The sequence below is a fragment of the Phallusia mammillata genome, chromosome 1 (assembly GCF_965637545.1).
Source record: "Phallusia mammillata chromosome 1, kaPhaMamm4.hap1.1, whole genome shotgun sequence".
NCBI classification, from domain to species: domain Eukaryota; kingdom Metazoa; phylum Chordata; class Ascidiacea; order Phlebobranchia; family Ascidiidae; genus Phallusia; species Phallusia mammillata.
This window is the reverse complement of record NC_137252.1, coordinates 11,813,104-11,830,087: the sequence shown is the minus strand read 5'-3', so window position 1 is coordinate 11,830,087 and position 16,984 is coordinate 11,813,104. Positions and strand designations below refer to the sequence as shown.

Below are 16,984 nucleotides of genomic sequence, written 5' to 3'. Positions count from 1 at the left end.
GATCAACAGATAATTATTTTGCTAAGTATTCAAAAAAACATTTGATTACGGAAAGAAGTAATGAATATGCAAAAAACTAGTGCTATAATTTGGCTTATTTGCAAGAAAATTTTGATCATACAACTTGACTCGGGAAAACATTGTACCAGATTTAGATTGCTTGTTGATATTGGTCCGCCAGTATTCGCAATTCAGTTTTAGATCAGACATTGTTGTATAGACGTGTTTGTTTTTGCCGGTTTCTCTTTTTTGTCCTTTGAAACGAAATAGGTAGTTTATAACTACAATGTTCCGAGGTACCCTTACTGTGTATCTTTAGCTTATGATCTATTTTATGTATTACAGCATGGGTAATACTGAAGGTACTTTGCCAAGCACTGAAGCGTCAGGTTCAATTTTGACCCCGAACATGCACCCCCAAGACGGACGGGCCCTGTTGGCAGATCCCCGTCGATTTTTGGAAGCAAGCAGAAAGGCAGCTGAACGCCGGAACCTTGAGGCCTCGGCGTCAATTCGTGGTGAGATTATGGCTATCAGGGCAGATCGCGCCTGGTGTAAAACTGCCACGAGCAACAGCGACGAGTTGGAAATCGTTGATTTACGAGTCGGAAATCGAAGCAACAATACAAGTCCCACCACCAAAGACAAACGTTATTCGCAGGTTGGTGTTTTGTAATATTCTTTCTTTGTGAATCCAGATTTAACACAACATACACGTTATACCGTTTATCGTAATCAAATCCAAAGTGTTGGGCTCAAAACGGTGATTTGCATGTACGGACGTTTGATATAACCAAAGCTTGTTTCAATGGTCATTGTTGCTCTTCAAGTTTGAGTTTTAATTTTCCAATGCAAATGCCAAACTTTAAACAAAATTTTGCATGACCTTTAGCAAATTGGATACCTCACGCCCGTCACTGAAGGCAATGAAAGGCGTTCTCGATCACCGGAAGAACAAAATGGAGGACGCTCCCGTCTCAAGTTCGGAATCGACAGCATTTTACACGGAGACTCTGATAGCGAGCGTACCGACACTGTTAAAGGTCAACAAGAACAACCTAAAAATCTCTCAACAAAGAGAAGGATGGAATCCAGTAGCGACTACTCATCGGACGACTGTCCACCTAGCGACGAACATGAGGCAAATACAAATGCAAGTCGCCAAGAGGAGAGAACGACCCCACCCCATAAACTTCCTCGTTTCGAACGAAAAATAAACCCTTCCCCGCCACCCAAGACTCTTAAATTTCACCAATATCACACCAAGCGTTCCATTTCGCGAGACATTTCCGACCCATCGGGTTTGAAGCACGGCATCGCGCCGTCGCCACGCGCCCGCGGGAAAAGTGAGTCCCCAAGATCCGCAAGTTCATTATTCGAACGCCCTTCTACGTCAAGTTCCTTCGTTGAGGTCAGATCTCCTAATTTTATCCGCGGCACCCCATTGCACCCTCAGCTTTCCCCGTCGTTTCATCGCCAAACTGAGTTTCACACACCAAAATTTCACTTTTCCGGCGGTAAACCGAGCCACAGCGACCGGCAACACAGCACTGTAAGCCCAACATTCGTTCCCTCGAGAGTGAGATCCAAGGAAGACATGCTGTCTCCCACTTTTCGCTCGGTTTCGGATTCCGACGATGTTTTTCGCGACAATGCCGACTCGCTCGCAAAACTCGCGCGGCATTTGTCACCTCCCAACCTGGCCAAAGACCATCACCAACCACGATCCTCCTGGCGAGCATTCGAAACGAGCAGTCCAATGTCGCCGCGTTCAGATGTGTTTCAATCACTCGGACAGCAAAGAGGTAAATTCATCTTATATTTGTCAATACACTGCAGACGATTTGGCTTTGTTTTTATGACCGTGTATAAGATCTGTAAACATTTTAATTTTTGTTTTTGCAGAAAGATTTTCCCACAACTTTCCATTGTTCCCGAACCGTACAACTTCGCTTTCATCCAGTCCAGCTTCACCCGGATCTCCACCACTTCCGTCCGGATTGTCACTTCAGACTTGGCAAGCGATTGCAGCCAACTGCCGTAAGTTGCAACAAATTTCAACACAAAACTCGGAAATAAGAAAATCATCTATGCTTTGTTTTTGAGATATATGCGAGACCTTTAAAATACGTTTGTATTTTCTAGATCCTTCTTTAAGGCATCTCGTATATCCTTACGCTTACGGTGGTAACGCGGCAGCCGCTGCAATGGCTCTTGCAGCCGTTCGTCAGCTGAAAACGATTGCTCCAGGAATGGGTGAAATGCAAACGAGCCCACAACCTGGACAATCCACATCGCCAACCTTTGACGAGAAGAGAAAAGTGCCCAAGAAACGGCGAAAGTGGAGCAGGGCTGTGTTTAGGTAAACGTCTTTGTGTAATTGCGTACGGTTTTAGCATCAGGGCACCTTATAAGTGCGACTTGTGAGTTATCACGGTTCCTGATGTAAACTTCATCGGTCACTTTGCAATAAACATGAACTAAAATGTAAATTATTATCATAAAATTCAAAAGTTTTTGCATCGAGCTACGCCTGTATTAGGCTTATTGGATCATTTAAAATCGGCCAATTACCGGCTGTCGCAAGACTAAAAAGATCGTGATTCGAATTTATTATTTCTGGCGCGGCAGCTTTGAGAGTTTACGTCGGCCTGCGGAGAAGCGAGTTCACGGCTGTCACTTTTGTCACTCAGTCGCCCAATTTATGCGATAATTGCATTTGGAATTGACAAAAATCTGTTTCGATTTCACAGCTTGATGCAGCGCCGCGGCCTGGAGAAAAGCTTCCAAGTTCAAAAGTACGTGGCTAAACCGGAGAGAAAAGGCTTGGCCGAAGCTCTTGGACTGACTGATGCTCAGGTAAACTTTGAAAATACTCTTGTAGTATTTTTTATGCGTGGCAATTAAGGCATGTTTCTTAAAATGTGATAAGCATGCATTCAGCTTCGGCTAAAAACACTAAAACATGTTGCACGATCAGTACCTACGTGATAATTTTATCAATAGTGTAGATATGGAATTAAACGATTTTATCAAACCGTGATAATTTTCTAGTAGCTAAGGTACAAATGATCGCTCATTTGCATACAAGCGATCAACGAAGTGAGACGTTAACTGATAAATTACACCAATTTGCCCGCGTTTGACATTTCATAAAGGCTGCGTAAGTTTGACACAACAGGCTAAACCCGCCCAAATTCGTCTCGAGATCTGTTGTTTTTTCTCAGCTCACGTTTTTGATATTTGTTCGCAAAGATCACGCACCGGACGCGCAAATGGGGTTTCAAAACGGCCAAGCAAGGCACAAACGTGAATTTCCTCAATTACTGCACGACATATAAGCACAAATGAAAGAGTCAAATAACGACCGGACCCAGAAAGTGTTTGTTCCCAGCAGTGACCAAAACTAGTTGTGCTCTTATAACACCGGGATAATATTCTTGCCTGATTAAGTGCACGAAGCGCTGGTCTTTCGGATTAGACCGCGCCGGATGTTGTGATCTTAAAACCGTCAGCTACTACAATGCCACGTGGTAGGTGAAAAACTAAGGTTGGGTATAAATGAAAAATCGCTTTAGTCAAAACGCTTCCGAATGCTGCTCGTTAGTTCGGCACAACGGTGTTCAGCTTCCCCGGTTTCCTGAACACGGGAAACCCGCGGGGAAGCAAGGTTTGCTCGATGTTTACAGCAAGCCTAGGCGTGAACATCTTGATAAATCGAGCACCACACCCCTCTACAACCCAAAGTAATAATTCACTGCGCATCGCAATCATCCTTGTCGCAAAATGTGATGATTAAACGACCTTTAAGGAAAGAACGTTTTCCGCAAGGTTTTCAGAAAGCCCTATACGTCATGTTGTATGACTAATTCTGCTCGTGGGATTCATAAAACGATTCAATATATGGAATCTATATAAGTTCCTTCGGTGGGCGTGTTTCATATTGGCGCGGCAAAAAATCGTCAATAGGTCGGGACCTGCAATTTCCAAGCAAAAGCCTTTTTGGGCCAACGTTTCCCGGAAGAAAACCGTAAAAAGTGGCACCGGAAAATTTCATTGCTATGTTAGCACTGAATAGGCCCAAAATTAAATTAAAAAGTGTGATCCAAAATTTTGAGGCCGCAACCTTTAAGAGGAACCGCGTTGGTTTAAATTTAGCTCGCTCAGGTTAATTGGAAATCCAAAAATTAATAACTTACCGCTTCAAGGCAAAACAGGTATTTCCCCATAAAATTTTGGCCAACGCATAAAATTTTGGCCAAATTTTGTTGTTGAGGAAAGTGTGTTCGAAGTCGAATCGAGGTCAATACACGGAATATTGGCATAAGGATAGTTTCGACTTATAAATAACACTCTACTGAGAAGTGTATACATGCTTCCTGCAATCTGGTCATGTGATTATATAGTAGCGATTTTGGGCAAGTGCAAAAATAGAAATTAATATCGGTCAAGCTCAGTCTTGTGACAACTATTGAAATACCTCTCGCCTTTGCCAATACGAAACTGACAAAGTCCTTGGTATTTGCGTAATTCCTCATGGGCATTGTCCATAAAACCAAACGAAGATTCATAGACAGGACGGAGAATGTCATGTATTGTTAGTGAAACCAGTTTACTAAAAACAAACTAATAGCGGTATGACGCATCGTCTACAGTTATAAAAATCAACTTGCAAGTATTGGTGCAACGGCAGTGAACTCGCTTAGTGCCTGACTCACACCCTGATACTCATTTCCAATGCGGCGCAGACACTACACGAAAGTTGGTGCATTCACTTCACGTTCCCCATACCGCGTGACATTGTAACCCAGCGTGGGTGCCGTGGTTCCCTCATCCGGCCAAACTCGGTCTCGGGCGCCGTTGCTCACAATTCATTAACGTTAAAAAAATTTCATTAAACTCAAAAGCTAATTATATCGCTGGTCACGTTTGTTTTTGTAAGGGACGGCCCAAGCCAATAATCCAACCCGGATGTACAGAGAACAGCGTTGAACGCCTTGATTAGTTTTTCCTACAACTAGAATGTGTTTTTCCGGGAATACCACAAACCAAACTAGTTTCCAGCGAAATTGCTTCAAGTTATTTCGAAAATTGTGTCCAAAAGGGTAGCCTACGGCTCCCATGAACTCATAATAAAGCTAAAATTAGCGCGTAAAGAGCAATCAAGGATCGTTGTTAGTGCTTTGCATGCACTATAAAGCATGTTTTTTGACAGCGTTTGGAAATGCAACATGATATTAACTGTAAATACAAGATTGAAATTTCACGATTCTTGCTTTTTGTGCAGGTCAAGATTTGGTTCCAAAACCGGAGAATGAAATGGCGCCAGGAACTCAAGAACTCGGAGAAACAATCCGGTGCCGAAACAGAAAACATAAAACCGCCGACATCTGAACCTGAGCACGGTCAACTAGTGGCGCAAAGTTGCTGAGAGCAAAACTTTTCGAAAATCACCGAGAAGAACTCTATTCCGAAGACAAATACCCAGCATTCTTCAGCTTCAAATAGTTTCACATCAGAAACTTACGCAAGGAATCCACTGTTTGGGACATAAATGCAATCAAATCTTAACCTGTTGAATTATGTCCACAATTGAGCAAAAACAAGGTGATTTTTGCGTTGTTTGGTGGATAGTGTGATTGCCTGTTCGTTTTACCGTACCGTGGCTTATAAGTTCACATCATTTGTTGCCAATTAGTACACACTAAAATCACTGTGTCCATCTGCTTTAACCAAGACGCATTAAATTATACCGCGAGGAGTAAATAACACAGTGAGCAGATTTCTAGAGGATTAATGTTGGCCAAAACAATCGCTAGTCCATTTAATTATCTGTTGCCTGAAAATCCGTTTGTTTTTTTACTGTGTCATTCGTTTTTCGTCGCTTTTTCGCCAATAAACCACAGAGATTATGCATCAAAAGCAATGTGATAATATTAAAACCAACAGACGTTTAATGCAACAGCTTTTAACATTAACACACAGTTTGTAATTATTACAAACATGCAGCACAACCCAAATCTGAAACGGTGATTGTAAAGGCTATTTCGCAATATTTTTTTATATTTCTATATTTTTTTTATTTTTTAAACAATTTACCAGTTTAACAATCAACTAAATAGATTGTTTAATTGATTAAAGTTTCACGCATGTTGTTTGACATCACAAACTAATTCGTCTGCGCTATGCAACATTACAGACCATTTTCTTTTGTAACGCGTACAAAAAAATATATCATACTTAGCAATTTAGTAAACCTATGTCATACGTGGCCTTTGAGCACGCCTAAAGAACAGTGATTTATCAAAAAAAAATTGGCAGTGGTTTTTTTTTTTTAGGTAATTTGTTTATGAAGCATGATGCGCAGGCACAGACTTTTGACATTTTGCACATCGAATTTTGGCGCACACCCTGAAATGTCAACAGTTCGTTTTTCAATTCAATGAAAATAAGCAATTCCGGATTTTGTAAGTTGACGCCGCGAACACACGATTCCAGCCAATAAGTTCGCAGTATTCACTCTCAGTTGCTGCAAATGCTAACAAAGATAAGCAAGGAAATGGTTTGGTTTAATTGACCCGACGCAATGCAATGATTACAGTTTGGGTTTCTATAATTGGAGCCAAGCGCCAATAATTCCCCGGAAAATAACATTTTTAATCATTGTCGTATCGTATACACAAGATTTGTGCCTCAATTAACGCCTCCCAAGACGCGTCCGAAATCCAATAAATGACTCCAAAATTGCGGCGTCATTATTACAAGCTGTGGAATTATATATACTCCACTTTAGAGCTCATTTAACGTTCCTAATAATGTGACACAGTTTTGAACAGTTTAAATGCTTACATGTAAGAAAGATTGTTCGAACGATGCTTCGCCATTTTGAAACGTGTATGTCACGTTACACGCACGCTTATTGGGCGAACTGCCCCTGAAAAAAACAAAATGGAAAATCGCCCATACTAGGTGTAGAGCAGTGGTTTTGAACTCGTTTCAGGCCATGGACAACCAGTTCAATTAAATAAATAAGTTGGACCAGTCTATTGTTAAGTAAAGATTAAAAAGCATCCACAACAATCATATTGGCTTGAAATAGATTACTTCAATACAGAATTTCGAGGAGTGATATCAAGTAACTGACACCCAACAATAGGTCAACTTGGATACCCTTTTTTCGTACTGAACGTTTCCAGTTTATTACGGAATGTGGCCTACTGAACGTCCTGTAGAGTAGACTACCCAAAAAGTCATCATGGACCATCACTAGCGGTGCATGAATCAACAGTTGAGAACTAATGGTTTGGATGAAAAGCATTTTCAAATATTAATGACTCTTTGTTGCATAGTCGCAATCGACTTAAAAATATTTCTCTAATATATGCGTTGGACGAAACAAAAACATACTGAAAAGAAAATAATCGCTCAATCTTATTTTTTTGAGAAAATGACTAATCGTATGTTTAGTCTATATTAGGGTTTACGCTATGACAAAAACGCCAAATTTGCATACAGCCAACCAATTAAAATCCCGGCTTGCAGTTCAAATGAAAATGGCATTTGATTCCAGTTTTAAATGGATGAAATTAATGGGTTTCTATATCCCAGCGTAGTGCAATGCAACATGTATTCGAACGCTAACCATCAACAATACACTATAATTACTTGTAAAAAGGGGGCAGCAGTCTCTGCGTAGGCGTTCGCTTTTTTAGGCAAAAAATACATAGAATTGATATTACCTAGTGCAGTGGTTCTTAACCTTTTTTCCTTGCTGCACCCCTTTCAAATCACAAACCAATTTTCGCACCCCCTTTCAAATCACTAACCAATTTTCGCTCCCCCTTCTGTAATTGCTTAAATAGAATAGACCTAACCAACCTTAATGGGTCAGCATCCCCGCACCCCCTAGGAACAGTTCTCGCACCCCTTGGGGGTGCGTGCACCCCAGGTTAAGAACCCCTGACCTAGTGTCTTAGTATCATAGGATTACGACGCCCAAGATTGATCAAAAGCCGGTTTGTTACGTCACAAACAAGACTACAAGTGTTGATTGTGCGCAAACAATTGCCTTCTTTTGATACTTGTGACGTAATATACAAGCATTGCTCCTAAGATGAGACTAACTATACAGTTTAACAGTCGCACGACCAGATTTTAAATGGGATTGTAGAAAGACTAGTTCTTAGCGCCCTAGGGCAAAAAAAAAACTATGCGGCCCGTGCGAATTTTTTTAAAACTTATCCGGCCCGCAGTGAAAAAAGTTTGGTGACCCCTGGTTTAACATAATACGGTGGTAATAGATTACTAATCAGATCTCTTTTTGAGCTTGAAACAAACACAAGTGTGGAATCAAACGCGTTTTTCTACTTTCAAAGTAAAATTTAAAAGCCTAGTGGACTAGGAAATGCACGTATGTCAAACTGAAAGTGAAGCCAAAATGAGCGACTTGAACGTCCGAAAAACTAAAAATAGCTTTTTGTCTCGTTAGGGCGCACCGTGTAAATTATCATCGGTGCAAAATCCATCAGGTTTCTACGCAGATTCGTGATTCGAGTGCGTCAAAAGCAAGGATCATGAAAAGGTCTTTCGCTTTTCAATCACCGAAACTATTCCTTTGTGACGTCACAGTCGAGGTGACGCGGTGAGAGCTCTAAAGCTACGTCACCTGCATCTCAACCTAGCCCGGAAAAGTTGGACACGAAAAGTGGATGCTTCCTGGAAATGTTTTTAGAAATTGGCGATGTGGAACAATGTATCGGATACGCGGAATTCTACCGTGCGGACATGTATGTAGATCAGGCTTTCTATTTAAGGGCAATTTTGGAAATTGAATTTTTGTTTTTAGGTAAGAAACTAGTGAAATTATTGATTTTGTTTAATTCTCAAAGATAACAAACTAGAAAATATTCGCACATATATTTGAACAGCTAATTTTTGCACATGTGTTTTTGTTATTTCATGCAAAATATTTGCAGGTCACAACATATTTTAAACACAATCTATTCAGCACCATATCGTTAACTTAGCCAAGCTTCAGGACAAAATTACATAATTTACAATCTGTTAATTTAATCCTTTACAATGGTAAATAAAAATCCTGGAAATCCATGAAATGAAAACAACAATCCTTAAAAACAACAAAAATAGGCGCCATTTGTTTGCAACTGGCCACATCAAGTCACCGATCGCAAGTTTGCACCAGTAGTTTTGGTGAACTCGAAGCAATTAGCGACCCCACGAACAAAGTGATCGAATATTACAGCTGACATTTCACACACCGCGGAAATAGGAGACACGGAGACGAGTTGAAAAGGCCACGAAACTCTGCAAGATGCCTGGAAGCATCTCGGTTCATCTTTGCCCCAAAAAACACGCCCATATTTGAAACGTTTTTCTTTGTCCATTTTACATGTAAACAGAAGACATAAGTAAAAACTGCAACGTTGTACCCGTAAATGACGTTAAGTCGTCTTAAACATCATTAGTTTGCCAAAGTAATGTTGTGAAAATTGACAAAGAGTTTTGTTTCAACATAAATAAATCGATATCTTATTGGTCTATTTGCTTTGGTGCCATAGTTTGGGTCGTAGCTTGTTTGCTGTCAAGAAAATGAGAAAACGTTGGGTGCGTCACACTGTTAATAGCCAGAATTGTTTAACAAACAACAGCTTTAATGGAGAATACCATTTTAGCGACAAATCAATATGTCTCGTGGACATTTCATTGTCACCGGACAAAACCGCAATTTGTATTTCATCCGGGTAATTTGGAACCGATGGTGGCCCACGCTTCCCCCAATTAATAACAATGGTCTGATCACCGACGATGACAGGGCCCGGAACCCGGGGGCCCATCAGCCTGTGACGTAACAGGTTCCGCCGGGCGCACACGACAAACATTCCGATTCACAAATGGCCGATTAAGGGACTTTCGTATAATTGCTGATGCCATACTATTTCTGGGATTGATTATTGCGAAATATTTATTCCACGAATATTGGTCGTTAAGTCCCATATTTACATATCGCCCAATTTGCATATTTCTAATGATGGTTTTTGTTTGATAAAACGTTGTCTGAGTTTTTAATGAATTGAGTCTGTACGCAATGCTCATTTAAAAGCGAATTTTAGGACAATGTTTTGTGTTATTTTACTTAATTGGCATTCACAACCATTTGCATATTTTAACTTATTAAAATGCAACAATAATGATTTGTTTTGTTTGTTTTCACAATGTTTTTTTAGGAAATGGGTAATGATTTGAACAAAGACTTTAAAGAACGCAACAAAATATTTCATTTCTTTTGGTTTAAAATCATGATAATATTTTAAAATAAATTATTTGGTAAATTATCTTGATTTGTTTACTGTGTGACATTAAATTCCGTCTACAGTTCATTCCGTTCCCAACCCCAAAAACGTTTGGCCACGCAGAAAGTGAGATAGGGAGGGCAAAATTATGAATCGGTATCTATTTACTTAAAACGTTAAAGCTTAAACCATGATGTCACATATCGTGACGTGTCGATTGTTTTCAATTAGTTGATATGGTGTCATTTTTGTGCGCTGAATCGTAACTTAATTTGTTGACGGACAAACAATTGCATGACCCGAACTGAGCGCTAAGAAAACTCAACGAGTCCCCGCAATACAGTTTTGCATGTTGTCTGCATCACTATAAGCCTCACCCGCATACATAGGTTCTAGTTTCAATAGGGTTTTAATTATAGTTGAATAAATTGCCCATGGTTAAAATTGTTGTGATATTGGCTTACTGGCAAAATGCCGCAGGTTATAAAATTACATTAAAGAAAAGCTTGCCGCCATAGCTGTCTAGAAATGTCAGTAAAACTAAGTTTAGTAAAGAAACTAAATGTAATTTTGTCAACTACTTTGTTTTTGTTTTATGATACTGACAATGGGTTCACCGTTATTTTACACAAACGGTAAAACACTAGAGAAGTAGAGAAGGTATTGTTGTGATGCACCAAAAGTTACTACTCATGTATTGTGAAAAATAGTGTTCAAACTAACACTAATAACAAACTTCAATGTACACTATAACGTTTGATAGGGGTGGTCAAATAGGCTCAATGTAGCCCCTGTGATACAATTCTCAACGTTTTCTGATTACAAATGGGATCACAACAGGATGTAACTACTTAAAACTGCAAAAACATGTTTTAGTGCCGATCATGACCTGAAAAGTAGACAAAGCATTTAGGCTTAATGGCGGTGACAATTAATAAAGGATCATAAATCTTCACCGCAATACATCATATCTCGGAGGCTGTAATTAATCCATACAGGATGCTTTATGTCTCCGACGGAGGTGTTAGGTAAAAACATCCGCATTATTGTCCATTTATCAGTGCGATTTAGATGAATTGGCGACATTGAAAGGGTTCTGGAGCTATACGACCTCTGAAAGGTCTATGTTTTTTTCGCAATTTGGTTTGGGTGAAGGTCACTTCAAAGTGAACATTTAGCGAATTTTTCAAGATCCAATAGATGAAATGGGAAATGCATTCTAGCCGAGTCTAGTGAAGTCAGAAACCTTTTTCGAACTAAAACCGTTTTTGATTCTAGTGTGGATGCAAAATGATGTGATGAAACATTGCCATGTCTTGAAACCGGTGAGGGAAATACAGACTTTGTTGTACTATTTTAGATAACCAAAAAATGACCGAAAACATGCCACTGATACGAAGTAAGGCATCGCTGCACGGCTGTGCTTTAAATATTCTTTATACGGTCACAGTGTGCTGCAATTTTTAATCCACCGTCTTGGTTTCACCTTCGTACTGCGAGCGCATTGAATCACATAACGTTTGTCGGTGGATTACGAAACCTGTCATGAAGCAGTCATGATCAGATCACTTGTGCAATTTGCTAAAATTAGAAGCCGACACACAACATACATTGCGGCATCGACGAAATCAAAACATAAACGAAAACGTTGGTAAAATGGCTTCAAAAACGCAACTCGGGTTTCTGACCTTCCACACAACCTATACCACGCCTACGCTACGCCGGCCACGTGACAAGAAGCCGTCCAATGACTGCGCCACGCCGAGCTGGTTTGTTCATCTCCAGCCGGCGTGTGGTAGATTTTGGATTTAGTTCCGGGATCTTTTGAGGGAAAGAGAAACAATGTAAGTTAATTAAGTAAGTTCAAAAAAGATCTCTGTTTTGGTCGGAACTCTATAGGTTGCTGGCAACAGAAAGCGTTGATATTAAAATAATATTTTTGGCACGGAAGAATAAACAATAGGCTGAAGAACTTGATTGTTTTTAAGTAAACGATTTCCATGTAAACTTGGGTTGGAGCAAACATTTATACGATTAGGGTCAACATACGAGGAAGTGTTAGGATTTGACACAACTCTGTTGGTGATCCTAACAAGGTGCCGCGGGTTTCCAATGATGAAAACAACAAACCAGATGAATAGATTCAAACATTTTGAAACAACGAAGAAATGGCTATTTGAAGGTTTCAGACAAATGCTTCAAAGCCGATAATCCAACCGATGGATACATTAAGTAAAGCATGGATTAAATTTGGTTGAAATCGATTATGAATGGAATACGGCATTAAATTGAGTAAAATGTGCCACAATGGGTCCGTGATCAGTTATACATAAAATTTGTTATTTTGACAGCCCTTAAAAAACCTTGAAATAGTCATAACAACCAGACGTATTTAAAACATTACACATTCCGAAACTTTATTTTGGGAAGTTGTATCTGAAAAACAACCCACTGGCTTTAATTCTTTACGATTTTCGCGCATCACGTAATAACATTACACTATTAGTCAAGCGCAATAACATCATACATACGTCATCAAAACAAAATCATCGATTCCCGATCATATTCATTACATAATCATTATTCCATCACAAAAGCATATGATTAACGCTTTTTATACATCAATTATCGTGACTCTATGCGTCCAAATCGGATCATTAGTCTCATTTTTGACTAACTTTGCCAAAACACAAATCTCTTTGGTTCTCCCTATTAGGCCTCAAGAACGGGCCATTATTTTACTTCCCACTAATTTGGTTTTTGCGCCGAGACGAACCCGCCTCGTCTGGCTGATGTGTCGTCATGTCACGTGACTCGGGCGGAAGTCGGAAACGTGGCATTGAATCACTTTTCCATTTCAGAGTCGAGGCTGTTGATAAACGCACGCCCCGCGTTCGAGTCATGTCCTTGCGTAAAAGCGGATACCTCAGTAAAATTAACAACATGGAGCAAGTTGGCTTAGACAGCACAAAGCAACACCAAAATTGTGTTCACTGTTGAAAACCAAACAGCTATCAATGAAGTTAATTACCGCTTAGCAAATGAAGTCTTTAGGTTTTACAAAATATAGTAGTTTTGTGCTACACAGAGCTTCCTAAATGTGAGCAAATGCTGACAAAATGGGGAATTTAAGAGACATTGCTGATGTTTTGTCTGTAGATGTACTTTTCCGAAAACGTACAGTAAAATTTGATTATCATTAATCCACATTGAATGCAGGGGAAAAATTTAAACATTTACACGCCCCAGAATTTTATTATACTTTCATGTTAATTTGCCACAGGATGTCGCTGTATAAATCTCAAGTCTGCTACTACAGTCAAACATACAACCTAAAACAAACCGGCTAAAAATACCTTCTTTCGTGTCTCAGGAATCACAAAGCGAGAAGATTTTTATGTGGAGAACTTCCTTCAAGAGCGATAGCCTCATAAGGCGAAAACGAGCCAGCTCAGACGAAATGACCAGGGGTTTAGGAGAAGTTTGGATAATAGTCTTGTGATGGGTCGATTTCCAAGAATATTTTGTTGTGCAATTCATTACGTTTTTCGATTACTAAGAATTTTTACACTGCCTTTTTTACTTACGATACGTGAGTTTAGTGTCGGTCCTGTCTAAAATTAGCGTTTTGCTTTGTCATGACCCACAAGAATTTTTTGTAAAATTTTTTGTAAATGTTTTTTTTTATTATTATTTTTTTTTTATTATAACTTGTTAAATTATGCCATGTAAGGACAAACAAAATAGTAAAACATCATGAAGATTTAAAAACAGAATCCGATTAAAATTTACAGTCCAAATAACGTTTTGTGAAGGTAGTTTGAAATCAAAGGGCAATGAAGATTACTGGAAACGATCTCAAAAACTAAACCTAAGCACATGCGTGATTACAAACATTCGCAGTGGATTTTTTCTCCCAATCTCAAAAGTCATAAACTCTAAATTACCTCCCAAACATATTTCGTCACTGTCTGTCGGAAAACATTCATCAGAATTAATAGTCGGAATTCAAAGTTTGCGATGACAGGGCGTGACGCGTAAGAGCCAGGTGATCCGGGTTCCTGCAAAATCAGCGGCCGAAAACGTCTCCTAACGTTGGCTCCCGGCCACCAAGCGCACGTGAATCGTGATGATAAATCCAATGAGCACTATACGGATAAGGAGTTTTCGCTCAGGTCGCGAGGTCGAAACGTGATTCGGCGCGAGGGCTCCTTGGAAATAGGTTATGGCTCGATACTCGATGAGCCCGCTATAATCGAGTCTGCAACCCTGGACGAACTTTAACGAGCTGCGGTGAGCAATTAATCGTCCATTGGTGGTGTGTTTTTTGGGCGCCTTTGAAACTCTAATGGCAGCTTTCGGACTCGGCAAGGGCGTCAGTGTAAGCTATTTTCGGCCTTGCCGTGCCCATTACGTACTGTTTGCTTGGCACGTTTGCTGACGCCAGCAACATTTGAAAGCCTCCGGAACGTGACTGTCCGGGAGCAGCCGCACCTTGCTCGATAAATGGAAAAAAACGTTATGCCTCCTGTTTTGTTAAAAAATGACTTTTAAACAAAATGAAGCAAGATACCTTAAAGCCCTTTTACCTAATATTGCAGTTTGTCTGCGACATGCGGTTAAGTAAAAAGTTATTGGCATGGATTTCCGAACGACGGATTCCTTGAAGGACAGCGTCAATAGTGATGCAATAAATTGTGGTTGGTTAAAATCCAACACTACACTTATTATTTCAATGCCTAATCAAGCACCTCTCGTGGATTGCACGATTTTCGTTCAGTGCTAGGCCTAAGATAAATTACACAAGACTTTCAACGTCACTTTAAGAAGCCGAATACCATCGTGTAGCTGCACGGTTTGATAAAAAGGTACCAAGTTTCTATCAGATCGTGTTATGCGCCGAGTAAAAAGGAAAACCGAAAAAGTGCAATGGCGCTTCTTCGTGTGACCGGTTATTCGTTTCAATATATTTTAGGTAAAAATGATCGAGTAGTTGGTCAGACGTTTTGAATTCAAATGTCCTAACTCCTAAATCTTTTTTCCGAGAATTCAAACTACTTATAGGCTACTCCTATAGGCTAGTTATGTCAAAATCGATAATGAATCAAACAAAACTGAAGTGTTTCAAAGTACGATGCATTTGGTCACTTGTTTTGGAGATAACCGAAACATTTTATTTCCACATAAAATTAGGCACTGAAATCCGAGGTAATAACGTTTTTGTGTAAATTTATGCTCAAACAAACAATTTGTAGTTCTTTTGGTAAAAATGACGTTTTTGAAAACAGTGCTTATGATTTCGCCAAGGTCGTCATGAGCATAGTCCAAACAGAAAAAGAGGATACTAACCAATTTTGTTATGAGAAAAGTGCGACTCCGAAAAGAAGCTCAATGCAGGAAGTTCACATTCACACCAAGTGTTCGTACACAGTAGGCTAACAATAGTTAGTAGCTAAACAGTTTGCTAACTAGACCAGAAAATAAACCGGTTGGTGTGTTTGAAGAACGAGGGAATATAAGTTTTGTAAATAGTCTACATATTATAATATAAAGCGGAAAAATAATATATTTTTAACCTTGCGAACACGTTACCACGTTACGTAAATGATATTTCCCTAACATAAGGAAACGCAAGACTGTCTCATTTTGCTAAACGGCTGCATGCTTCTGCAGTTGCGGAAAGTGAATGTCTTGAGCCCAGCGCTAGCCAAGGGTTGTTGATCATTTGCATACAAGTCAAACGTCAGCCCCCAAAAGCAGCACATAGCCAAGATCAAACAAGGATCTGTGTCTACATCTTAGTGCATTCTACGACTGAACAGTGGATTATCTTCAAATAAAATGTTTTTGTATTAGGATCCTATTGTAATTTTCTCAAGCACTCGCGGTCCTAGTTAAACGCGTTTTAAAAAAAGAAATTTACTCGTTGTATTCCTACCATCATCGCAGGACTAATTTTACATAATTTCGCAAGATGACATTGTACAGGAACAATCTAAAAGTTTGTTACACCATGCACTTTGCAATAAGATTGTGGACAAACGATCGTCTTCTTTCTTTTCTTGCAATGGCTTTAGAAACATTTTTTGACAGAGGAGACTGATATAAAATGCAATTGTACAATTGCACGACCTGAGATCAACTAAGATTGTAGAAAGACATTACAGTATTGACTTGACAGTTGTTTGGGGATCGCTGTACTTCTTTGTGTTACAATCAGCTTTATGGTCAGTAAGGAATGACAAGTGCATTTTTAAAAGATATGTTACTTATAGGCTACATATGTTTTAAATAATGTGTAAATGTCCGCAAGACATAAAGCATTAATTGGGTCACGCCTTTGGACGAATTGAAGTAGTGTATGTGAACATTATGTATTTTCCCTACTTTATATGCGTTTGGCGTAGCCAGAGGGGACAAAACAATTTAAAAAATGCACGTATTAGGCCCCATACCATGGTGTGTTTAACCAACTTATATAGATAGTCACAATATCTTTGGCTTCCTCTCAAAAAAAAAAAACTTTTTAACGGACTACCCCACTGTGCAGATGCCAAAACCAAACAGCAACCCTTACATATGTTTTATAGTCTTAAAGCTGGTTTGCATTGAGACTTGACCTGGAAGCAAGTGGGATTTGATCTTGGAAAATATAAAAACTACTTAACACACGC

General features: G+C 39.5%; 1 protein-coding gene across 1 annotated transcript; it reads left to right on the top strand.

The window, feature by feature from the left end:
• The first annotated feature begins 325 nt into the window (after positions 1-325).
• On the top strand, positions 326-5,922 carry LOC145203735 (uncharacterized). Its single transcript, XM_080076021.1, has 6 exons — positions 326-661; positions 893-1,805; positions 1,906-2,040; positions 2,146-2,362; positions 2,754-2,859; positions 5,288-5,922. The coding sequence occupies exons 1-6, from the start codon at positions 335-337 to the stop codon at positions 5,429-5,431; spliced, it is 1,842 nt and encodes a 613-aa protein (XP_079932147.1). The 5' UTR covers positions 326-334; the 3' UTR covers positions 5,432-5,922.
• The last annotated feature ends 11,062 nt before the right edge of the window (positions 5,923-16,984 follow it).

Coding starts and splice junctions, on each gene's coding strand:
- LOC145203735 (XM_080076021.1), top strand. CDS start 335: ATGTATTACAGCATGGGTAATACTGAAGGTACTTTGCCAAGCACTGAA. Junction 662..892: donor AAGACAAACGTTATTCGCAG/GTTGGTGTTTTG, acceptor CATGACCTTTAG/CAAATTGGATACCTCACGCC. Junction 2,041..2,145: donor AGCGATTGCAGCCAACTGCC/GTAAGTTGCAAC, acceptor TGTATTTTCTAG/ATCCTTCTTTAAGGCATCTC.